Genomic DNA, 25,805 nt, shown 5'->3' on the forward strand with positions numbered 1-25,805 from the left:
CTAAAAATACACAAATTAGCTGGGTGTGGTGGCACGCACCTGTAATCTCAGCTATTTAGGAGGCTGAGGTGGGGGAATCGTTCGAACCAGGGAGGCAGAGGTTGCAGTGAGCTGAGATTGCACCAGTGCACTCCAGCCTGGGTGAAAGAGTGAAACTCCGTCTAAAAAAAAAAAAAAAAATCCAAAGAGAATGGAAAGATGGATGGTTTAACTCAGAGGTTTACACACTGTTTTCTCTAAAGGACCAGATAGGAAATAGTTTAGACTTTGCAGGCCATCAGGTCTCTGTGTTCGTTTCCTGTGGCTACAGTGAGAAATGACCACAACCCTGGTGGCTTAAAACAACAGGAAGTTATCCTGTCAGTTCTGGAGGTAAAAAGTATGAGGTCAAGGGCCACACCTCTGCGGTCCAGAGAAAGATCTGCTCCGCGCCTCTCTTCTGACTTCTGTTTGTTGCTGGCGGCCATTCATGCCCCTTGGGTGCAGGGCCATTGCTCCAATCTCTGCCTCTGTCTTCGCCTGGCCTTCTTTCCTGTGTGCCTGTGTGTGCCTGTATCCAAGTTTTCCTCCCCTGTCTCTCATAAAGACACCAGTCATTGCATTTCGGGCCCTCCCTAATCCAGTATGACCTCATCGTAACCTTACTACATCTGCAGAAATAAAAGTAAAACCCCATTTTCAAATAAGATCACAGTCGCAGATACTGGGAGTTAAGATTTCAGTTAAGATTTATCTTTTGGGGAGACACAATTCAAACCACTGCAGTTCCTATTGCAGCCACTCAACTCTGTCTTTGTAGCATGAAAATGGCCAAGGACAATACGTTAACAAATGCAAGGGCTGTGTTCCAGAAAAACTTTATTTACAAAAACAGGTGGTGGATCTGATTTGGCTGGCAGAGTTTGCCAGTCAATACCTGGTCCAACTAATTGAAGCAAAACAACAGCAGAGCAGAAAACGATTTCCCTTTCTTCAATCAGTTCAGTTTTAAAGTACCAAAATGCATACATACGTGTATATATATAGCAACACTTATTTTAAAATAGATGGCAATTTAGGGTAAGAAATGAAACTTTTATAGTGACTTCAAATCCCGAATCTTTATTACTAAAAATGCTCGAATTATATTTTTCTGATCAATGAAAAGCTTTTTAATGATCATTTAGTTTTCGGTCTATAGGGCCTTTCCTCCAAAAAGATCAAGACGATTTGGAAACAAAATTTCCCTGGAACTTAGACCTATTTATTCACTCTGTCAGAAAGAATGTACCTGTTTCCCTGACTAAATGTATGCCCCATAAGGACAGGAACATGTATCCACTCTTTGTCCTCAGCACCTAGAAGATAGCCTAACATATAGTAGTCATCCAGTACATATTCATCTAAAATAACTTCTTGGGGCCGGGCACAGTGGCTCACGCCTGTAATCCCAGCACTTTGAGAGGCCAAGGCAGGTAGATCACCTGAGGTCAGGAGTTCTAGACCAGCCTCACCAACATGGTGAAACCCCGTTTCTACTAAAAATACAAAAATTAGCTGGGCGTGGTGGCAGGTACCTGTAATTCCAGCTACTCGGGAGGCTGAGGCAGGAGAATTGCTTGAACCTGGGAGGCAAAGGTTGCAGCAAGCCAAGATTGTGCCACTGCAGCACTCCAGCCTGGGCAACAGAGCAAGACTCTGTCTCAAAATAATAATAATAATATAAGTTCTCTTGGCCGGGAATGGTGGCTCATGCCTGTAATCCCAGCACTTTGGGAGGCTGAAGCGGGCGGATCACGAGGTCAGGAGATGGAGGCCATCCTGGCTAACATGGTGAAACCCCATCTCTATTAAAAATACAAAAAAGTAGCCTGATGTGGTGGTGAGCTCCTGTAGTCCCAGTTACTTGGGAGGCTGAGGCAGGAGATCACTTGAACCCAGGAGGCAGAGGTTGCAGTGAGCCAAGATCGAGTGAGATTCCATCTAAAAAAAAAAATTAAATTAAAAAAATACTTCTCTTTGTTGGAATAAAAAGAGTGAATTGGTGTGTTGTTGTTTTAATCCTTTTGTATAAAAATAATCTGTCACCATACCTTGAAATTGTTTATTATTTCAATTTAAGTTTGAAAGGAAAGGTACAATATGAGAAATTCAGTTTCTCTTAAGAGTATTGAAAGAATTTGTGTATAATAATGGAGTAATGTATCAGAGGGGTCAGTGAAAAATTGTTTTTTAAAATAAAAATCAAATTCATGGAAAAGAAGACAAAGGTAGAGAGATCAAGATATATTCCAAGACTAAACTAAAATATTAGCAACTAGTTTGAATAGCTCAGTATCTGGTAGCAATATCGGTATTTGGAAGCAGAGAAATATGGAACCCCACAAGGGAACCCTTCAGTGGCAACATGGAGAGAGGAGGGTATAATCTGGTTGAAGACATAGCAGGGAGGAACACTCCAAACCTTCCCAGGTCTGGGCTCTGGAGCTCTGTGATTATTCCAGCCCAGGGAGTCTTGCCACTCTTCTTGTAGCTGATGGAAGGCAAAACTTGGAAACTGAGGGGTACATTTGTAATGTTACAACAGAAAGGATCAAGAATTGTTGACAACTCCAGGATAAGCTGAGTTGACATGGGGGAGAGTCAGCCACAAGGCTCCAAGTTGGAAGCACATTAATGAGCTGTGTGATGTGTATACTGATAGTGCATGCTGGAGAGAGTGGGGGAGACAGAGAGAAAGAGAGAGACAGACAGAGACAGAGACAGAGAGACCCAGACCGAGACCAGAGACACTGATTCTTTGAGAGAGGGACTCACTTTTTTTTGGAAGTGAGGAAACTACTATCTAAATAGCAGTCATGGTCCAAAGGATACTACAGGAACCAAGGAGAAGGCCTGGGGCCAGTTGGGAACCATTGATTTCAAGTTGACCATGGAATCACTCAAAGAAAAAGTGAATTTACCAAAAAGTGAATATAGTGGGGTGGGAGGAAAACACTAAGGGCTGAGGATAAAGCCTTCAGGGTCCTTCAGATTAAAAGGAGAGACAACATGAGAAGGAATAAAGACAAAGGAGGACCATTTGAAATGCGGATTAGCCCTGGGCCACTCTCCCTCCTGAAGGCCCCAGTCTTTTGCCGGCAGACTTTTTCCACCCAGCCTTTCCACTGTCAGTTCAGCAAATTCAGGAAATAGAGAGTTTTTAAGCAGAGAAACACCGTTTGCCTCGCTTATTCGTGCAGTTGCAGGAAACTCCCCCTTCAAATTAGCCACTTGAATTACCTTAAATATCAGGATAGCGCTGATTAAATTCATTTGCTAGAGAGGAAAACGCATTTTAAGCAGAATGGTATGGGAAGGAGGACCAGCTTTTTCCACAATTCAAGACATTTGAGTTCTTAAAACATGAAAATTGTGCCCTCTGAAGAAAGAGGCTTTGTAAGATATATTTAAAAAAAAGTTCAATGCATTTGACAAAGTTTCAGTGGCAAGAATTTCCCAATTTGCTGCTGCTCTTTAAAATACATTGAAAAAGAAAAAAATAGTATACGTTTATAAGAAAAAGAAAGGGAATTTATTTTGAATGGAGAAATGCTATAAAGAGAAAAAGCCATTCTAACTTTTCCATTGTGGAAAATTTAACAAACTGTTGAAGCCAATTTTTAGCTGGCTTCTGTAGTGAAATTTGAGTGAGAGCTTACAATTATTTTTTGTATTTATGGGGAAAATCAGATATAGTAGCTTCAATAAACACTCACAGCACTCACCAGCAGAAAGCGTGCTTCACCTCTTGGTGATACAATATATTTTACACTGATTTCAGAAATATTAATTTCTTGTTGAAAGCAAGTTTCCTAGATAAGCAATACTATTGTTTCCTACCATCCCAGATTGAGAAGGATAGAGAGTAGCCAGTTTTTAGGTGAATGTCATGCTGACGTCATGCAAACCTTGTATCTTTACAGAGAGGCCAATGAGACTCGAACCCTGAGCCTAAGTTGTAACCAGCAGGACTGATGTGCACACAGAAGGAATGAAGTATGGATGTGAAAGAACGCAGGCCTTATTGCTCCCTGACCAAGAGCAGACGAGAGAAAGAACGGCGCTACACAAATTCGTCCGCAGACAATGAGGAGTGTCGGGTACCCACACAGAAGTCCTACAGTTCCAGCGAGACATTGAAAGCTTTTGATCATGATTCCTCACGGCTGCTTTACGGCAACAGAGTGAAGGATTTGGTTCACAGAGAAGCAGACGAGTTCGCTAGACAAGGTGGGTAACTGTCCTAGTAAAATAAGGCAGTGCTCACATGTTGCTAACTTGTAGGTGTCATGATTTTCCCCTCAAGGTGACATGTCTGTTTTCTGACTTTGGTGTTCCATCTGCTGATTCTGATTTTGAGATATTAGATGATCACACAGCATTCCAGATGAGAGGCAGAAAGCCACCAGTGGGCACATTGGCCCCCCAGGCACAGGCACTGACACGTGGAGAATTCCAAAGCCTCACCTGCTATACGTGAGGTTTAGGATTCCGCACGTGGCCCAAGCGTTTGTGCAAACTTGTGTAAACTTGAAACTCCAGTCTCTGGGGCTCCCTTTTAGTTGAATGAAGGTGCTCACAGATATTGTGTCTGTGGCTAGAACCGGTTACAAGGAGAACAGGAGCTGTTGGTGAAGAAACCCATCTTTCCCTCACAAGAAAGTGTGGCTTATTATCCCAGATCATCTCAGGACCCAAGCAGCCCTGCTCTTTGCCTCTCTGTCTGATTCACACAAAAGCCTGCCATGGAAAGTTTCCATCGTCTTTCTCCCAGGCAACCTAGTAAATTAAGTTTATACCTGAACACTTCCTAGTTTCCCACAATGTAATCCACTAGGGCTTGGTCATTCGCGTATATCTGTTGAGCATTTTTACGCTGTTTTTGGCCTGAGGACGCTCCCAGTGGAATCCTGACTCCTGTAACTTTACTTCACTATCCTAAGCCTACCCATTTCTACTCTTAAGACAGTAGGTTATTTTTTATTAGACATACGTAGTTATATTTTGTTTCTTCTAATACAGTCTTGAGATGTGGGCAAGATTACTAATAAAAATAAAATCCTCTTACATTTCTAATGTGCATATAATTTACATATAACTTAGCATTCCTTAGCTAATTTAATCTGGAAATGAGGAAAAATAAATTAATAATAAAGAATATATTCATTCTTTTCCAATCACCGTACAGACAGTGTGACTAACAGTTTGATATTGGGCAGGAACACATTTAAGAAAAAGTAATAATGCAATAAATCGTTCAAAAGTTGGAAAATTTTCCATGGTTCTTTTCTTCCCTGCATTGTGCAAAGAGCCATTCCAACTAGATTAAAATAGTGTTCACTCACCCAAGCCAGTTTACATCAAAGAAAACTCATTTGATTTGCTAAGGAGAGATTTTTATACCCTAAAGCATGCCTTGCTAATTACTGGTATCAAATTTTATGAAAAGGGACAAAATAGCTTAACATTTTTAATCCGTTTTTCAGGGGAGATACAAAACATATTTGAGGTATGTACTCTTAGTTGATTGTACAATGTATTGTAATTTTAAACCCATTGTTTCATATTGTCTGCACAGCTGAAATAGATTATCAGTGTACATTTTTTCAACAATTTAAAAAATAGTAAGTAGTGTAGAAATGCATGCAATCTCCACCGAATGTGAAGTCTTGCTTTTTGTATCAAAAATAACTCTTTAGTGCCCTGCTGGAAAAAAAAAGAAAAGAAAAGAAAAAAAACCCCAAACTCCACATTGTGGAATATTATTCGAAGGAAACAGCAGCACATGTGGCAAGATGCATTGGGGGTCATCTCCACCCCGGTCATCTCCACCCCAGGCAAGCACAGCACAGATGATGCCTACACAGGTTAAAAATAGCGCACTGAACTGTTCTCCTCCTAGGCAGCCTTGATCCCATGCAGACTGTTGTTGACAACCTGGCGGTAACATTTGTAGAAGCCCTGAAACGGAAGTTCACAGGGGGCCAAAGAGTGTTATTCCTCACTCCTTCCAAGCCAAGGACTGCAGAATACAAAGGGGCAAAGGAAAGAGAAAGTGCGCCAGACGGCCAGGGAGGCCTTGTTGGAGAGCAGAAGCGAATGGAGAAGCGCACGCGCAGTGTGTGATGGTGCTGCAGGTCACCTGATGTGTATGAATCCGAACTTTGTAGAAACGTAAATGGGATGGACTGCTAGTTACAGCTAATGCTGCCACCCTACTGCGTGCTGGTCAGCGCGCTAGGCAGGTGTGTGCAGTCCCCTGGTGAGGTGGGTCCCGGTAGCATAGTCTTTTCACAGATTGAGACGTATGAGGTTTGGAGAGACTGGAGACCCCACGGCTCCTGAGAACTCAGCTGGAACTTGAGCCCAGACTTGCCTGGCTCTGGCCTGGCTTCTAATCTCTGTGCAGTTGCCACAGTGGAAAACAGGCAACTCAGTAAAATATCACCCTTTGGTTTATTGGAGTCAATTTTTTAAGTCTATTATCATTATTATTAATTAATTAACTTTATTTATTTATTTATTTAGTGACAAGCTGTCAGTCTGTTGCCGAAGCCAGACTGCAGTGGGACGGTTACAGCTCACTGCAGCCTACAGCTCCTGGGCTCAAAAAGTCCTCCTGCCTCAGCCTCCTGAGTAGCTGGGATCACAAGTGCACACCACCATCATGCCGGGCTAATTTTAAAGACATTTTTTTTAATAGAGACAGGGTCTCACTTGTTCCTCAGACTGGTCTCAAACTCCTGGCCTCAAGCAATCCTCTTACCTGGGCCTCCCTAAGTGCTGAAATAACAGGCGTGGCCACCACGCCCAGCCCATTTTAGTCCATTTTGAATTAGAATGTTCATGGTGTGGATAGTGAGGTGTACGCAAACCGTAGGCATATTTAGGAAATAAAATTGATATGATTCTGTAATTGGGTGAATGAGGACGAGTGTGAGGTGGCGTTGCGGATACTTTCTCCTTCCCGTGGTTTGCTATGGGGAGTATTTGTAGCGGGAGTGGTAGGTGTAGGAGAGAAATGAGTAAAGAAAGTCTGCTATCAGATTATGTTTTTCTTGAGCAAGCATAATGAAAAATCCTTCCAGGCTTTCATTTTCTTTGAACCTGACAAATGTCAATTTTTCCTCACGGACTATTATGCTATGGGATTAATTATTTAATTGACAAAATATGCTTCCTGCCACAGCTCCTGACATCATATAGGTAATAAAAATGAAAGATTAAAAATATTCATAGTAGCCAAATATCATTGAAACAATTCCGAAGAGTCATGCTAATTTAGCTTTTTTTGTCCATGGAGTTTTAAAACAGCCAATCAGTCCTGTATCCATTTACTCCTTGAATGACACAGGGAAATGCGGCTTTGGCTGGAGAAAGGGACAAGCAGGGTTTCTGTTGGTGTGATTATATGGAGAATTCAAATCGAGAAATATGATGTTTTTATATGTTTAATTGACCAATTTTATGTCTAATTATCAAACTCGAATTTAATGGTTTTGTATGGCCTTACTGACTGGCAGGTGACAACTGTTAATTACATGTTATATTTAGGTAGCATAATGCTGGGGATCATTTCATCTTCACAGTCATTGTGTAATTTGACGGGATCTCACATTGATCTCTTTCTCTTTTTAAATCTCTTCATGTAGTTTGTTGGTGATGGGAATAGTTGCTCTTTGAACAGCTGTGGAGCTTTTGCTGTAGGTGAGGATGAGGTTAGGGTGGCAATGGTTGTTTTGCGTTCTTAGATGCTATTTTCTTTTATTAATCTTTGAAGAAAGTTTATCCCATCAGGTCTCAGACAAATTTCTTATGAAACAGCTGCATAGGATCATCCCACAGCTTTTGGAGAAGTGGTAAAATAAAAGAACATTTTTTTCTCTGCGGCAGCTCTCTGGGCTGTGCACATTGCCTGTAGTATTCTTGACCAAACACTTATCAATTCCAACAAGGAACGCTGCCCGTGAGGGTGAACCTTGAAAAGAGATGATGTCTGGAAGTAAGAATACATTTGTTCCACTGAATCATAAGCCTGAATAGAACCACTTTGGGGCCCTAACCCAAAGTATATAAGAGTTAGTCAATAATCAGTGTTGGGGTTGTGAATTTAAGAATTTTAACATTTGAAGACTACCACTTATTCTTTATTTGTAGAATGGCAATGGAGAGGAAGGACTCTGTTTTTTGTTTTTGTTTTTGAGACGGAGTCTCACTCTGTCGCCCAGGCTGGAGTGAAATGGCATGATCTCGGCTCACTGCAACCTCTGCCTCCTGGGTTCAAGCGAGTCTCCTGCCTCAGCTTCCCGAGTAGCTGGAATTACAGGCGTCTGCCACTACGCCCAGCTAATTTTTGTAATTTTAGTAGAGATGGGGGCTTCACCATGTTGGCCAGGCTGGTCTCGAACTCCCGACCTCAGGTGATCCGCCCACCTCGGCCTCTCAAAGCGCTAGGATTACGGGCGTGAGCCACTGCGCCCGGCCAGGACTCTGTTTTTAAATTTGAAAAACGCCATGATATCTATGTTTGTACATTACTGAAATTAAAACAGAAAATAAATTTGCAAAGAAGGGAAGGAAGAAGGAAGGCAGATTGACAGCGACAGGCACCGATTGATTTCTACGTGTGCCTCATCTCTGGTCTTTGCTGACAGCGTGGCTCCACTCCCAGAAACTCCCCTCTTTGGGCCATGCTGTCTCTTCATTCTTACCATCATCAGTAGTGCTGAGCACCCCCAGCCCCTGGAAGCATGGCTTCTGTTTCTCACCTCCTGCCCTTGCTGGTTCAAGGCCAATTCAAGTGTAGTCTGGGGTATTCCACTGGGGAGAGGAAAGAAAGAGAAGAGGGAAAGTAGCTCCCACAAGCCTTGATTCCCCACTGCCAGACCTCCTTTATGGGCTGTATCCTGAGCGCTAGCCCATCTTGTATGCAAACATTCCAGATGCTACACCTGCCCCTCACCAAGGATAACCTTTGTGAGGAAACAAAAGGACATTAGAGGAGCAGTCTGAATGTTCCTGTCAATATGTATCTTGGATCCTGGCATGATGGTGGCTTGAATGAGGGCTCATCCACTCATCTCCCAGCGGACTCGCTACCTCCTGTGACCTGAGCAGTGATCGAGGGTACACATGACATCTGCAACTCTGTTAGGATCCTGAAGGACCAAGCTGGTGCAGGTGTTTTCTGCTTTGTGCCAGAAGAGAGCGTGGAATGGGGTGAAGCACTAATGCGAAGGCCAAGAAGAATGCTGTGGCCTGGTGGTTCCAGAGAGAGGCTGGCCTGCCCCTCCCATGGCCCCCACTTGGGCAAATGTTGCCTTGTGGGAGCAGCTGGTTTCCTTGGCCCCTCAGGAGCGGGGGAAGCCTGAACAGATGCATTTCTCCCTCTGATATGGCAAGAATGCCGTCTAAGAAAACCAAACAGTTGAGATGTTGGTCCCAAGAATCTAACACGATTTCCTGCTCTTTCTTAAAGCACCTCAGGAAAACAACAAATTTAATGGCACCCAGAATTCAGGAAGTGGGATAAGATGCAAAAGAGATAGATTACGAAGCTTATAATGAAAATGAACAATGGAGATAAGAGAAGACAACCTGAACCAAAATAACCAAAATAAAATATTGTAACTAAAGCATGTGCAGAAATCCCAGAACGATAACGACAAAAAAGCAACAACAACAAAACAAACAATGGCCACCAAATGCTGGAGAAAAAATTAAAATTGTAATTTACAAACTAAAAATGGCAACAGATTAGTTGAAGAAGAGAGGTTAACGGTTTTGAAGACCAGGTAGAAGAAACAACTCAAAACAGAAAAGAGAATTTCAGATAAAATTAAGAAGACAACAGAATGCACACACACAAACTGAGGCACATTCTAGAAAAATCCTTTAACTTCAAGGATAAAGAGAGTTTACAAGGTTCCACAGAGAAAAGGCAGGTTGCTTTTTTTTACTTACTAAAAATAAATAACACCAATAATGAATTTATCATCTGCAACAATAAAAGCTTAAAAACAGTGGAATAACACCTACTGAGAGAAAAAAAAAATGCAACCCAGGGATCTTATTTGCAGAGAAGATACTGTAGGAGAGGAAAGATTTCTTTTGCCACGCGTCACTAGGTTCATGACTAAGGCCCCTATAACAAAAGACATATTAACAAGAGAAATGCACACAGATTCATGTAATGTAAGTTTTGGGAGACACAAGAACCTTCATAAGGAAATGAATGCCCAAAGAAATGGGTAAACTTGTGCATTTTTGTGCGAGGTTGGATGAAGAGTGGACAGTCACGGAGAAGTGTGATTGGACACAGGGACTGAATGGTGATAAACTGGGAGGAACTGGGCAAGGCCTGTTCGTTCAGATTCTTCTCTGTGTCCTTGTGTCTTCAGAGATATGGATGTTGCTTCCTCCTCATATAGGGAGGGCACCTCTTGGATGAGGATCTTATGTCCTGCTTCAGGGGAGAAGGGCAAGGGGAAGGTGAGAGTGGCCTTCCTGCTTCTGCTGTTTTCTCAAATGCCAAGATGCCATGTTTTGGGTAGCATGTCCTGAACCCCATCAATAGCATGTATCTCTCAGAGTAAATGAAAGATACGTAATGCTGGGATTCAGAGACCATGTCAACAGTGTACATACACCATCTAAGGAAGTACTCAAGAAGAAATACCAACTGAATCAGAATCATGACCTCCGAAGAGGAGGCAATGATGAGAAAGGAACTCTACAGTGTATATAGTTAAATCTCAAACGATGATTACAGAGCAACTGGAAATGTTTCAGAAGCACTACAAGAGAAACCTTAACAGAAGGCTGGAACTGAAAGCATTTACCTGTCTCAGCAAAATCCAGCAGTTGGAGGAAAGTAGAAGAGTAAAAGTGTTCCAAATTCTCATCTCATCTGAAGAGGGAGAGTTGGGAAACAGTTATGAAATAGAGCTTTAGCGAAGGGAAATAATTGCTATCTTGCATTCATATGACAATGAGAAACATATATTTGAATATGAATGTCCGGAGCGGGAAGGTCATCATTAATACAGTGAAAAGAGGACAATAGACCCACCTAATTAGCAGTGAGGAAAGGGATTGAGTAGCAGTCTGACCAATTTAGCAGAAACAGCTCCAAGGAAAAAAAGGCAACAGGAAAAATCATGAATAATCAAAAAACAAGATGAAAGGAGTCAAATCTACGCTATTAACCTATCACCTAAAATTTAAATGTACTGCATTTTGGCCGGGTGCGGTGGCTCACGCCTGTAATCCCAGCACTTTGGGAGGCCAAGGTGGATGGATCACTTGAGGCCGGGAGTGCAAGACCAGCCTGGCCAACATGCAGAAACCCGGTCTCTACTGAAAATACAAAAGTTAGCCAGGTGTGGTGGCAGGAGCCTGTGGTCCCAGCTACTCAAGAGGCTAAGGCACAAGAATCCTTTGAACCCGTGAGATGGAGGTTGTGGTGAGCCAAGATCAATGCCATTGCACTCCAGCCTGGGCGACAGAGCGAGACTCTGTCTCCAAAAAATAAAATAAATAAATGTACTGCATTTTGACATAAACAACTAAATTGTTTCATAAAAGTTATTGGTATTTATAAGACATAACACTTAAAATGGTAAAGAAAATGGTTGAGAATAAAGATATATTAGGTGAATACAAACAAAAAGAAAGGAGGAATGGCAGTATTAATATCAGGAAAGATGGAATTTATGATTAAAAACTCTCAACAGAATAAAAAGGACCACTGGGTAAGTGACAAAAGGCATACTGTGCAGAAGAAGAACATTCTTAAAATGCATACATTAAACAATAATATAGTAGCTAAATTTATAAGCAAAAACTATTAAAAAAAGAAAGATTGTTAAAACACGGTAGTAGTGAGATATTTTGATTCACTTCCTTCAGAATCAGGCAGATCTGAAAGACAAAAATAAGACAGCAATTATATAATATTAATCAAAAATTTTAGCTAAGATATATATACAGAAATTTGTAACTATCAGAAATGATACAATTTTTTGTATTTCTATGGGATAGTTGCAGAAACTGATTATGTATTTGGCCATCTAAAGAAACATTAAAAATTCAGAAAATAGATTTTATAAGCCAAAACATTTTATCATAAAATGTAGTAAAATTAGAAATAAATAACAAAAATATAATTAGGAATAAATAACAAAAACATAAATGAAGAAAAACACTTTTGCCCCTTGGATTATGATGTCCTTTGACTATGATAAAAAGCAATCGAGAGCAATGAAAATTCTACTTCCAAAATGTATGGGAGACAGTGAAAGTCATAATCATAGGAAAAACATTGTGAAGAAATCAAGAACAAAGACTAACAAAATAGGAATGTACTCTGTATTTAAGAAATGAGTTCAAGCCAGGCACAGTGGCTCACGCCTGTAATCCCAGCACTTTGGGAGGCCGAGGTGGGCGGATCAGCTGAAGTCAGGAGTTCCACCGAGAAACCCCATCTCTACTAAAAATACAAAAACTAGCTGGGTGTGGTGGTGCGTGCCTATAATCCCAGCTACTTGGGAGGCTAGGGCAGGAGAATTGCTTGAACCTGGGAGGTGGAGGTTGCAGTGAGCCGAGATCGCGCCACTGCACTCAAGCCTGGGCAACAGAGCAAGACTCTGTCTCAAAAAAAGGAAAAAGCAAAAAAAAAGACAAGAAATGAGTAGAGTACAATGTCTGGAAAATAAATCAGAGGAAGTAGGAAGAGGTACATAAGACATAACTGAAATTTAAAACAAACAAAACAGCTAAGTCTTTAGAAAGGCTAATAAAATAGAAAGCACCTATGATCCTGATTAAGAAATAATGAGAACAAAAATAAGAAGACATCCTAAAAAGACTGTAACAACTAAGAGGTGCTATTATTCCAAGCAATAAATTTGAAAAATCTAGAGGAATTTATTTTTTCTCAGAAAATATGATAAACCCCAAAAGATTTCAGAACATGGAGCAAACTTGTCTACACCAATTATTTCAGACAAGATGAGAAAGGTGATTAAAAGAGAGACCATTTCAAAGGCCAGATATGTTCCTAGGTACATTTTACATAACCTTCAAAGTACAACTAAGTTTAATGTTTAAAAATCTATTTAACACCACCCTTCATAACAGATGGAAGGCATCAAAGTTCATGTTATGAAGTTGGCATAACCTTAATAACTAAACTTGATTAGAATAGTACAAAAAAAGAAATCATACATAAATTGCTTTACCTACCAAAATTGCTTTTCAGTAGGTGTGTAAAAATTCAAAACAAGTATTTGCATTTAAGAATCCAGCAATACATAAAAAGAATAATATGCTAGACCAAATTAATAACCAAGTGGTTACTAATCCTTGCTGAATATACAAGGACTTTTCAGTGTTCAAAAATCTACTAACATAATTAGATTAATATATCAAAGTGGAAAAACATGATCTTATCAATAGATGATTTGCAAGTTTTGGAAAAAATTTAGAAACCATTCTTTATTCAAATAAACTCACAAGAAGAAAAAACACTTCAAGATGGTAGTAATATTTGACATGATCATTCCAGACACTAAACAGCATTCTAAAAAGTGAGATTCCAGGACATTTCAATTGAAATAGGAACATAAGAAAGGTTTACCTATTCTCACAATTATTATTCAAAATTGTTTTAGATGTTTTAGCAATTGTAATAAGAAAATTAAACAATTGATATATATTTTGGAAAAAGTTAAAATCTGTTAAAGATATGGTTGTATGCATACAAAAACCATGTGTCTCTAGAAATTAAAAAAAAAAGAATTTGAAGTGAATTTGGTATTTGGATGAATACAAAATAAATATATAGACAGTGTAGATCATGTAGTATAACGGTTGAGAATGTAGGTTCTGAATCCACATGACCTGTTTGTGAATCCCAGGTCTGCCTTGCCTTAGCTGACTGGCAGGTTACCTAATCTTGGCCAAGGAACTTTTTTGGACAAGTTACATAATTTCTTTATGCCTCCATTTTCATTATTCATAGATTGTGCTGTAGTTTGTTGAGGATAAAATGAGTTAATATATGTAAACTGTTTAGAATAATGCCTGATACCTGTTATTAATATCTACTGCTTGGAAGTCAGAAAAAAAAATCCTATACAAAGGCAACAGACACTATAAAATTCTTTGGAATAAATTTTGCAAGCATGCTATGTGACCTAATATGAAGGTACCTATAAAATATTATTAAAAAGACATAAAACAGGATCTAAATAAATAATCAATGTTTTTGGATGGGAAGATGATACCAAAAGAATATTAATTCTCCCCAAACTAATGCATAGAAGTTAAGGATATCAAATAGAATTCCGGCGGGTTAGGGTTAATTTTAATTGGAGTGAGTGATCTTCAAATTTATCTTAAAATTCAAGTGATCATAAAATTCATGTTTTCAAATTTCTGGAAATAGCCAAAACCATATTTAAAAGTCAAATAGTGAGGACAAAATGGACTTAATATGTATTTTTAAAAGTATGATGAAGCTGCTGTAATCATGTTTATATGATATTGGCATAAATAAAGACAAGTAGATTCATGGAATAGACAAAAATTTCAGAAATAGATCCTAGTATGTAGGGAAGTTTAACATAAAACAAAAAAAAGGTTTTTCTATTCAGTGGGATTTGATAAATGGTGCTGGCACAACTGGTTATCCATCTGGAAGAATATAAAATTGGACCTATATCTCTCAGCATATTCAAAAATAAATTAAGATGGATTAAAGACAAATGTAAAAAATAAAGCAAGAATTCTAGAAGTTAATTTGGGAGACTGAGTAAGATAGGAATGACTTGAGCCACGAGTAGCAGAAAGCTTCAGCTTAAAAACTGAAGAGAATCATTTTCTTATGAAACAAGAAGTCCAGAGATAGACTATCTAGCCAGGGCTTAAAGATATTAAGGCATCTCTCTATCTTTTTCATCTTCGTCATTCTTGGCAGGTAGCTTTTGTCCCCTTGGTGCCCAGGTGGCAGCTGTGCTTTCATATTCCTGTTGGAATAAGAATGAACGCACAGGTAGGACGGCCTTCTCTACATTGGACTAGTTCATTTTACTCCCCGGAGACTTCTCGCTACCCCTCTCTTTTCAGAGCTGTTATTCATGACCGTACTTAGCTGCACAACAAGACGAAGCGGCCGGGCGCGGTGGCTCACGCCTGTAATCCCAGCACTTTGGGAGGCCGAGGCGGGCGGATCACGAGGTCAGGAGATCAAGACCACGGTGAAACCCCGTCTCTACTAAAAATACAAAAAATTAGCCGGGCGTGGTGGCGGGCGCCTGTAGTCCCAGCTACTCGGAGAGGCTGAGGCAGGAGAATGGCGTGAACCCGGGAGGCGGAGCTTGCAGCGAGCCGAGATTGCGCCACTGCACTCCAGCCTGGGTGACAGAGCGAGACTCCGTCTCAAAAAAAAAAAAAAAGAAGACGAAGCATTTGCCATTTTTGCTTTCCAGTCCTTATAATAAAGGTGGCAAGAAGAAAGTGGTTTGAATCCACACAGCCCATCCCAGGGACTCAAGAGTAGGGGAGAAATTTTGTAGTAGAAAATTAGAATGTTTCTAACAGAAAACCCAGAAGAAAAGATAGACTTAAATGATTAGTTTTAAAATTTAAAACCCTTTACATGTAAATTAAAATACACAGAAACAAAATCACTACATTGGGAAATATGTTTATAATTCTTATGACATATATAATGTCTATATCTATAATATACTGAATGACTATTACAGTTTGAAAACAGAAAGATAAACAGCCCAATGGGAAATGGCATGCATAGACAATTCACAAGAGAGAAATTCACACGGTCAGTAAACGTGAGAAGGAGAATGGATTTTCCTATTAGTGTGGGAAAGGCGGTAGTAATCCCAAATTCTACATCCCTACTATACAGCCTCTATCCTGGCATCCTTCATTGAGCATTCATATATCCAGGGGATTTGCCTGGGAAGTTTCTCCCCGCTTGGTAAGCAGGAAATCAGTGGAAGCGGCTACTGTAGGTGGGATCTTCCTCGTTGGTACATTTGTTCAAAGAGACATCCTCACACATGGAAGCCATGCCCTAGAGTACAATTCATCCAGTTCTTCATTCAGACACAGATAACTCAGAAGACCTGTGTATTCCATCTTGGCATCCTCCATGTTGTTTTCGTGGGAAAATACATACTGATCCTTACCAACTTCTAAACCCAACAAATTCCTACAGTGAGGACTTTCTATATAGTTTTTGAAGTTCTGGCTTAGGAAGAAGCCAAAAAAAAAAAAAAAAAAAAAGCAACTCATGAATAGCTGTGCTCAAAACTTTACACAGAAGCTCTCATTATAGTGTGTGAAATAAACAATAACACAAAAAAACTGAAAGAAAAAAACTGCAAAATATTCACAGAGGTTGCATTTGAGAGTGAGGCTGTGAAGGAACACCTTCTGATTTTCAGTCAAAAGGTCAAAGGCCAAAAATAATTCCTGCTTCGGAACTGCAGCAGGTTGGTTCTACCCTTTGGGGGTTGGAGAAGAAGAGCACCTTTCCAGATGGCCAGATCTAGCTTGTTAATGTCCCTGCTGCCCTGATGGCTTGGTTTTCAATTCAGGATGAACTTCAGATACGGTGTTTAAGGGAGGAGCCAGATCAGAACATAGCATTGTGCTTTTGATTTATTTTAGGGACAAAATATAAACCCACAGTCCCCAATGCTAAAGGAAATTTTAACTTTTTCTTTTCCATTTCTCTCCTTGGACTCTTGATGCTATTATTCTTAGCTTTTTTTTTTTTTCCATGTTCCATTATGCTGCCTTTTTTGTGCCTCTGCATAAACTGATATGGTTGGGAGATCTTTGAGAGCCTCTGAGTGCATTGTATACATGAGGAAGACAGAGACTCAAACTCGTTAAAATGTTCACTCAGACGACAGCTGGTGAGTTCTAGGTCCAGAAGAAAACTACAATCAAATTTCAGTCACTTTTCTACTCTACTCTTTTCTCTTTCTAGTTTCTATTAGAAAACCACAGTAAAAAGCTACATGTGTTCTTAAATATCCTCACAAACGTGAGATAGACAAAGATATCTTAGAAAGATCCTAAGAGGAATAAATATAAAAGAAAAAAATTGATAAATTGGACTTCATCAAAATCACAAAATTTTGCTTATCAGATGTTACTTTTAAGAAAATGAAAAGCAAAGCCACAATCTGGGAGAAAATTATCGTATCTATCTATCACAGAGACTTGTCTCTAGAATATATAAAGAGCTTCTACAAATCAACAGCAAAAGATAAATAACCAAATTTTAAAATGGGCAAAAAACTTTTAATAGAAACATCACAGAAAACAGACACAAGTGACTAATAAGCCTGTGAAAAATGCTCAACACCATTAGCCATCAGAGAAATGAAAATTAAAACCACAATGAAATACTACCATTCATCTTCTAGAATGGCTAAAATTAAAAAAGATCCATAGCACCAAATATTGAGGATGTGGAACAACTGAAACTTTCATATGTAAAATGACACAACTGCTTTGGAAACTGTTGGGCAATTTCTTATCTAAAGTTAAAAATAACATCTACCCCTGGACCCAGCAATTCATCTCCTTAGTATGTACCCAAAGTAAATAAAAACTTACATTCATAGCAGCTTTATTCATAATAGGCCCATATTGGTATCACCAAGAGAATGGATATAACAATTGTATGTTAATACAATAGAATGAGTTGGCAACACAAAAGAGTGATCTACAGATACTTGCAACAATGTGGAAGAATCTTAAAGATCCACCAAGCAAATGGATCCTGAGTACATCCTGTATGACTCCATTTTTATAAGGTTCAAGAACATACAAAACTAATCTTCTGTAGAAGAAATCAGGACAGTGGTTGCCTATTGGGTGGGGATTGACTGGGTACGGGAGAGCTTTGTGGGAGTGATCTTATCTTGCTTGGGGTCATGGTGGGTACATTTGTTAAAACTCACGGAAGTATCCACTTTAGATCTGTGTATTTCACTGCCTATGAAATTTACCTAAATAGTAATAAATACAACAGAAGCAAAAATCAGCATGTTCAAACAACTGTAGTTGAACGTGGAAAGTTCTGGGTTTGTATTTTCCCGGCTTCCACAGGGGTGAGATTTAATTTGGTGCCAAGAGCAGAGTTGCACTGTCTCTACTGAACCATAACCACAATCTTTCAAAAACAACCTCTGCTGTCATCGCACTATAATGTTTTGCTGGATAAAGCCATTTTGCCCATTAAGATAATAGCATATACAACATATCCAGGACTGTACTGAGGGAATAAAGAGTTTGTGTCATAGATGGGACCAGATCTTCAAATATTTTCATCAGTTTCCAAATAAAAAAGAGCCTGTTTTAAGCTCTTAGATATAGACTACTTTTTTTTAGGGGGGGGCCGTTTTATTAGAATATTACTAAAATGACAAGTAGTTTTTAAATGTTTCTTTATATTGTATGTTCTGGCTAGGTCAAAAGAATTGAAATCATATTTCTTAAATATATAACATGAAGGTTGTACATATAATTTTAGAATGTCACTGGTAGCATTGGACAGATATAAAAATAGTGTCAATAACTCCTTTGATTAAAATAATAATGTCTGCACCATTTTATCCTGCTTTGGATGTGAAATGGAATGAATTATTTTTGTTACTCTTCTTATTTTTATTTTATTTATTTGTATTTTTTTGCATTGTGAAAATCTATTAACCATTCAGACATGTTGGAAATTGTGAAAGAGGAAGATTTGAGAGCCAAGAGGAAAATGCTTTTAATTGTAAAGACTGAGATTTAGTTTAGTCTTGGATGCCATTATAGTGAATAATGGGAACTGATCCGAGACTTCAAAAGAAATACGACCATATGGTCCTACCATTCAGCACTTAATGCTGCTATGAATTTCCAGTTAGACCCCAAACTCTTCATTTCCCCAGTGTTCCCCCTAACCTCTGTCATCACACGCAAACAAAAGGAATCTGAAACCCCTTTTCATGTTTTCTAAAATACTGGTGCTGAGAAAGCTTATTTTTGTGAGAATCGAGTTTTATGAAAAAAGACAAAAACCTGAAACATTAATCAGATCCACTGGGCTAATTACTGCAACTCCAAAGTTTATTACTTTTAAATATTAACTGCTTAAAATGATTCATTTAGAGATCAAAATGATTAATCCTTCTCAGTCACTATAAATGTCAGCGGCAGGATTAAAGGATTTAGATGGTCATGTTTACTCAACCTTACATTTCTGTACTTAAAGACACAAGTTAAATAGCTCTAGTTTATCATTGTTTCACGTTAATGGTATTCCTCTTAGCTCCCTCTTTTAGCTCCCCTGCCTAACTGATTGTTAACTAATTTTGGCTGTTAAGTAGGCAAGGGCTTCTTTCAGGCTCGGCAGCCAACCTGCTTTGTGGATTACCCACCAGAAGGTGTGAGTAGATAGATGTAGCTTACAGCCCTCCTCAGGACGCAGTGGGGGTAATCCTTTCCCCCTGCCTCGGCCTTCATTGGTCTGATGTCTTGATCCCCAGCTTACTGCTCAACTTGTATCTGGTTCCTTGCCAGGTTGCCCGTTTTGGATCCACAGTGTGACTCACCGCGGTGCCGCTTCAGTCGCAATTATTAAACACCTGCCGCTTTATACCAAACCACGGGCGTATTTATACCAATACCTACTGCAGTTCGACTATCAGATATCAGCAGATACACTGCAGGCGTATTATCATTGCCGGGCCTTGGATTGTTCTAAATAAGTCATTTCTAAGTGAAAATAAGAAGCAAATTTATTTTCAGAATGTTTTTGATTTTAAGAAAGAACTATTTTAAAGTCATTTCTTAATTACAAATGGTTGTTAAAAATTTTTTTTATGGTTGCCCCATTAAATCCTTCATTTCCAGGTCTAAGACACGCTCTTTCTTAATACGTCAGCCAACTCACAACCTAATTTTTCTTATTTGGGCCACCAAACCTTCCATTCAATATCCATATGTTCGTCCTCCCCTGGGGGGCCTCACAAATTTTATCTTGAAGAAAATGCATCTTTTCTGGGGCCATTCGTTCTAGTCCTGGCTTCTCAGCTTGCACATATACCTAGGGTTTCCCTTTCTCACCCACCTCCTCAAGTTCACCCTAGTGCCCAGCCTGGAATTTCCACTGAAAGCTACATTTGTGATGATTGCTGAGGGGATATCCTGCAATGGCTTCCATTAGACTTGTGTTCTGAGTAATCAATTAGATTATAAGTATGGTGTCCAGTGGTCATTTTCAGCGTCCTCTGGAAATTCGTGGGTATCAATATGTGGTTATGGGTATTAACAACATATTAATACATAAATCAAGTAAGTAGTTTAAATGGGGTGGGGACCTTAAGGTATTTAGTGGGACTTTAAGTTAATTTCTTAAACTTGTTTTTTGTAGGGCCTTATGAATAAAGATTTGTACCCTGGCTGAAATTTCTATTGCATGTTCAAGAATGGGTATTTTGTTCAAATGGTGACACATTTAACATAAAAGGTTAAAGAGTTTGAAGTGTCCCATAAAATATACATTTGGAAATAAAATTACATATACTTCTTTCGTTGTGGAATCTTCTTACCATTTTGCAAATACAGCAAAAGAGAGAACTCTGGATAACATGGTGGTGCCGCTGATTCAACAAGCACCTAATAAGAAATGCTTTCCCAATCTGTAGTTTTATGTTCTGCTTGACTGATGGAGGAATGTCACTCCATGCCTGAGAATAAATAATTCCATTCAAGCTCACAACAGCCAAGGAAAATAATTAAAGACAGCTGTAGATTGTTTTATTTATGTGCATTAAATTTATATTTATTCATCCATTTTTTCCCATATTCAATTTTGGGGTTACTGTAGGAGAAATGAATGGTTATTCTCCTTTAAAACAATCCATATATGATAAAGAAAAAGGGAAGGATTGAAATGGGGGGGAAAATGCTCCCATGTATCTTACAAAGTTTCATTTCTTTACAATAAACGAGGAAGGATTTTTAAAACTGAGCTTCCCCTAGAAGAGGCAATAAATTAAATTTCTAATTATTGAATAGAAGCTATTAAACAGCAAATCAAGAAAATATATTTGTTTTTTAGAACGAAGATAGGCTTTATTTTTTTCTTTATTATGTTTTTAAATTATTGAAATAATTATCATGAGAAGTAAAAATTCAAAACTATAAAATAGAAAATTACTAATTTCCTTCATTTACGACCTTTTCTAAATGACCCATTATAACAGTTATATATCTCCTTCCTCACCTTTATTCAGATTCAACTTATATAACCTGTGGGTCCTCTTCCTTAATTTCCAAAAGTGGGATTATACTATATACACAATTCTACAATTTGCATTTTTTTTCTACTTAAAATATATACAAATGAGCTTCCCTGCAGATCTGAAGACATGGGTCCAGCTCATTCTTTATGCTAACCACAGTGTTCCACAGCATGGGCATGCAACTTTTCCAGCCATTCTCTTTCTGGCCGACATTTGGGTTATTTAAAATTTTGTGACGATGCTGTAGTAAACAACTTGTTTAATTAAACATTCTGTATATTTAAGATCAGGTGATTTTATTTCTGTAGGATGTAATTCCAAAGGTAGATTTTCTATGCTGAATAATATTTCTGATTTTAATAGAAAAATATTTTAGATGGAATGAAAGCAGCATAATAGAAGGGAAAGAAAAATGATAGAATAAAATAATAATAAATTTGCATAGCAGACTCACAGAATCAGCTGCTTTTCAGGGGAACAATGATTCTTGTTTGCCCTCTAAATTTCAATACCAATGACCTATATTTTAAACCCTCATTGCAAACTCCAAGTCCCACGTAAAGTGTGGTATAAAAGAGAACCAATAGATGATAACAAGTGTTCGCGAGGATGTGCAGAATTAAAACCCTCATACACTGCTAGTGGGAATATAAAACACTGCAGTCAGTGTGGAAAACAGTCCGGCAGCTCCTCAAAAGGTTCACTACAGAGTTACCATATACCCCAGCAGTTCCTCTCCTAGGGATCTGCTCAAGAAAAATGAAGACATATGTACACATGAAAACTTGTACGGGAATGTTCCTAGAAGCATTCTCATAATAGTCAAAAAAATAGAGATAACTCAAATGTCCATTAACTGATGAATGGATAAACGATGGTCTGTCCATACAGTGGAATATTATTCAGCCGTAAACAGGAATGGAGTTCTGATGCATGCTATGACATGGAAGAACTTTGAAAATATTATTCTAAGTGAAAGAAGCCAGTCACACAAGACCACATATTGTGGATCTTCTTTATTTGAAATGTTCAGGATGGGAAGTAGATGAGTGGTTGCCTAGGGCTGGGGGTGGGAGGGGTGAGGGGAAAATAGAAGGTAGCTGATAATTGGTATGAGGTGTCTTTTTGGGGTGATAAAAATGTTCTAAAATTAATTGTGCCTATAGTTGCAGAACTCTGTGAATATACTGAAAACCATTAAAGTGTACACTTTAAGTGGGTGCATTTTGTGGTATGTGAGTTATGTTTCAATAAAACTGTTTATTTTTTTTAAAGGAACAAACAAGCAAGAGACTGAGAGAGAAGGAGAGAAAGCCAAATCTAGACATTAGAGAAATCCAGACATTAGTGAGGAGAGAATGCCTTCCCCATGGGGTGCTTTCGTCATCCTGTGTTCCTCTGAGACTAGTCCCTCGGGTAGAATCTATTTCTCATACAAGAGACAGTAGATGTGTTACCCATTGGTGAACATCACTCTGATTGTGGCTTTGAAAAATCCCTCACTGCTCCAACGAGGTTATAGACAAATAGAACAAATTTCTCTGAGAAAAAGAAAAATAGCTAACCCATTTTCCCAATCCCCTTCTTTTATTAAAGAGGGAGCTGTGCTGTGCCAACCTCATTTGAAATATTTGTCCTTATGCCATCCTTTCTACTTTGTCAGGTACCCTCACTCGTTTTTTAAAACATGAACCTAAAAAAAATGATGCAACCCACCTAGGTTGTGTTTATTCAGTTTTCCTTTTCTAGATTTTCACATTTATGAGTGTCATAAAACAAAAATGCCTAATATAATCCAAGCTAACCTTGCCTTTTAATCACAGTGAATTCCATCCTCAGGTGTACTTTGTTCTTGCTACAATTTATTGTTTTGGTCCTGTTTCAAATTGTAATGGGAAACTCTTGTTGGCTCTGCTGATCGAGGTTACCAAAATTCAGTGTGCAGGAGATAAATACTTATTTTGCCAGTTTTGGCCAAGCAGAATTAATATAAAGACTGTGAAAGGCAAAGAAAGAAATTAAAGCAATGTTAGAACTACTGCAAAGAACATGGCTTTTCCAATGTAAAGAAAACATGGAAAATGGGAATAAAGTATTGTTCCTTGAAGCCAAAGCTGACTTTACGCAGTATTGTCCAGTGTTCAGCCTGGTCCCAGGGGCATCTCAGTTGCCTTGTCCTGCCTCTTCCCACTTCTCTGCACTGCCATAAAACCCTCCCCAGTACAAGCCCAGCCCAGCCCAGCCCAGCCCAGCCCTCCCGCCCTCCTCCACATCGACCGCTTCTCCCAGTCAGGGAGCTCTCTTCTCTCCATCTTCCCTGCACTGGTCAAAACTGCAGATGTTTTCCCTAAGCGTAGCCTATCTTGCTAAACAGTGCTAGATTGCAAGAAATAATGGAATAGACTAATTTATTCTAGTTTAAGGTTAGGTCTTTCCAGGCATGTTTGCATTAAAATAAGGGATCCTAAAAATAAAAATTTCTTAACCATTAAGGAGAATTGACAATAATAGAATGTGAAGCACTGAGGGAGGTCTGGAGTAGGGATATTTTTGAATAAAGGCAATTACTTAAGTAAAACTCAACTTTGGTGGTGGTGTCGCTATTTGAAAATGAGTTGAAAATGATCCTCTCCCTACTCTCAAACTATACACTTCTCTGTGATTATTAATTACGTTTGTCAAGGTACTTATTTATTTATTTATTGAGACGGAGTCTCGCTCTGTCGCCCAGGCTGGAGTGCAGTGGCGTGATCTTGACTCACTGCAAGCCCCGCCTCCCGGATTCACGCCATTCTCCTGCCTCAGCCTCCCGAGTAGCTGGGACTACAGGTGCCCGCCACCACGCCCGGCTAATTTTTTTGGTATTTTTAGTAGAGATGTGGTTTCACTGTGTTAGCCCGGATGGTCTCGATCTCCTGACCTCGTGATCCGCCCACCTCGGCCTCCCAAAGTTCTGGGATTACAGGTGTGAGCCACTGCGCCCGGCTGGGTATTTATTTTTTAAGCGATTTTTTCATTTAGCCCTTTTTTGTGTGAGTGACATTTACATAAACCATCTCCTAAGCCAAGTCAGGACAGCCCTGAAAGATGAAAAAATAGAGTGTAAAGTGACTTAAACAGAGCTAGTGAGTGGCTTTAACCTGGGTCCAACTGAGGCCAAGTTTAGTTTCCTCTCCTAGGGGAAACTAAAACAAACTTTTTAATTCAGTAAAGAAATCTAACAGGGATTCCTGCTGTGGTGCTTGCATCGTAGCTTCATTTCAGAAGCAGCCCTGGAGAATTTTGAATCATTGTAAGACATTGACTTCAGAGGGAAGTCAATGGAGGGAAGTATTTATGGAGTTTGGGATACATATATCAATTCATAGGGATGATGTGTTGTGTTTTTAGTTGCAAAGTGAACTGTGTTTACATGCCTGGGTAACAAAGATTACAGTTTTCTGCTTCCTTCACCTCATAGATTTTTTGCATCAAGATGGCAATAGTGTGAAAAGCCAATCACTTGGAAATTGTTTCAAGCCACATTGTAGAGATTGAAAGAGAGTTGTTACTGGCCTTTTATTTCTCTTTTCATTTCTGAATGTGGGCACCTCTCAAAATAGAGGCAAAAAGCAAAGGATCTTATTTATTTTTTCCCTTTAAAAATTATTTTGCATCCTTATTTTGACAAATCAGCATGTATGATGGCAATATCTACATGTTTTAGAGTCCTCCCGTGTGTTACAAGTGACATATAAATAGCAGTGGGTAAGCTCTTCCACAGCAATTCCATTAACTGTTCACGTGGACACTGACCTTGTTCAGATTTACTTTCATAAGTACAATCTGCAGTAATGATTTTAACGTACTAACAACACTGTGTCTCATCTCAGTGAGCTTGCCTGCTTTCTCACTGTTCAACGCACAGGCCCTTTTTCCTTTTTTTCTCTTCTTTTACTTCTTCTTTTGACATACTTTTTGGTTCAGATACTTGTTCACAGCTCTCTGATAAGCACACTTTGATTTGCAGCTAATTGTAGCAACTGATTTTCATTATTTATGAGTATCATTGTCGGAATCCATTTGGAAGTCTGACCGAGATAAAGCTGATTCCAACTTCTGATATGACCACAGCAATAAAGCAATTAACCACACTAGTTAAAATGTGCCGCAGCCTGGAGGGTGCTAATATCTTTACAACCCAATATTTACTACATTGTCCATTAGGTTTGATTTATTTCTGAGAAGATTCAACATGTTATCATTTTATCACAAATAATTTATAATACCCTCTTTCAAAAAATATAATGTATGTTTCTCGTATCAACCTATTAGCATTAAAATGTTCACAGACTTAAGATGTAGAAGTAGGGAAATCAAAACTATGAGTAATATAAATGCTTAATATTCTTAAAAGGTTTGGTTATGAGATAGCAACATTTAAATCAGTCATTGTAGGTTACTATT

The 25,805-nt window shown here is 38.9% G+C and overlaps 1 protein-coding gene across 1 annotated transcript in view; it reads left to right on the top strand.

The window, feature by feature from the left end:
* Positions 1 to 25,805, top strand: part of TENM3 (teneurin transmembrane protein 3) — a 1,583,118-nt gene that overhangs the window by 1,110,669 nt on the left and 446,644 nt on the right. Inside the window, exon 6 of the mRNA XM_030816348.1 lies at positions 3,945 to 4,251. Within this exon, the coding sequence (XP_030672208.1) occupies positions 4,020 to 4,251 (232 nt within the window). The 5' untranslated portion in view covers positions 3,945 to 4,019. The remainder of the gene's footprint in view (positions 1 to 3,944; positions 4,252 to 25,805) is intronic.

Source organism: Nomascus leucogenys, chromosome 7b, assembly GCF_006542625.1.
Source record: "Nomascus leucogenys isolate Asia chromosome 7b, Asia_NLE_v1, whole genome shotgun sequence".
In the NCBI taxonomy this organism is placed as follows: Eukaryota; Metazoa; Chordata; class Mammalia; order Primates; family Hylobatidae; genus Nomascus; species Nomascus leucogenys.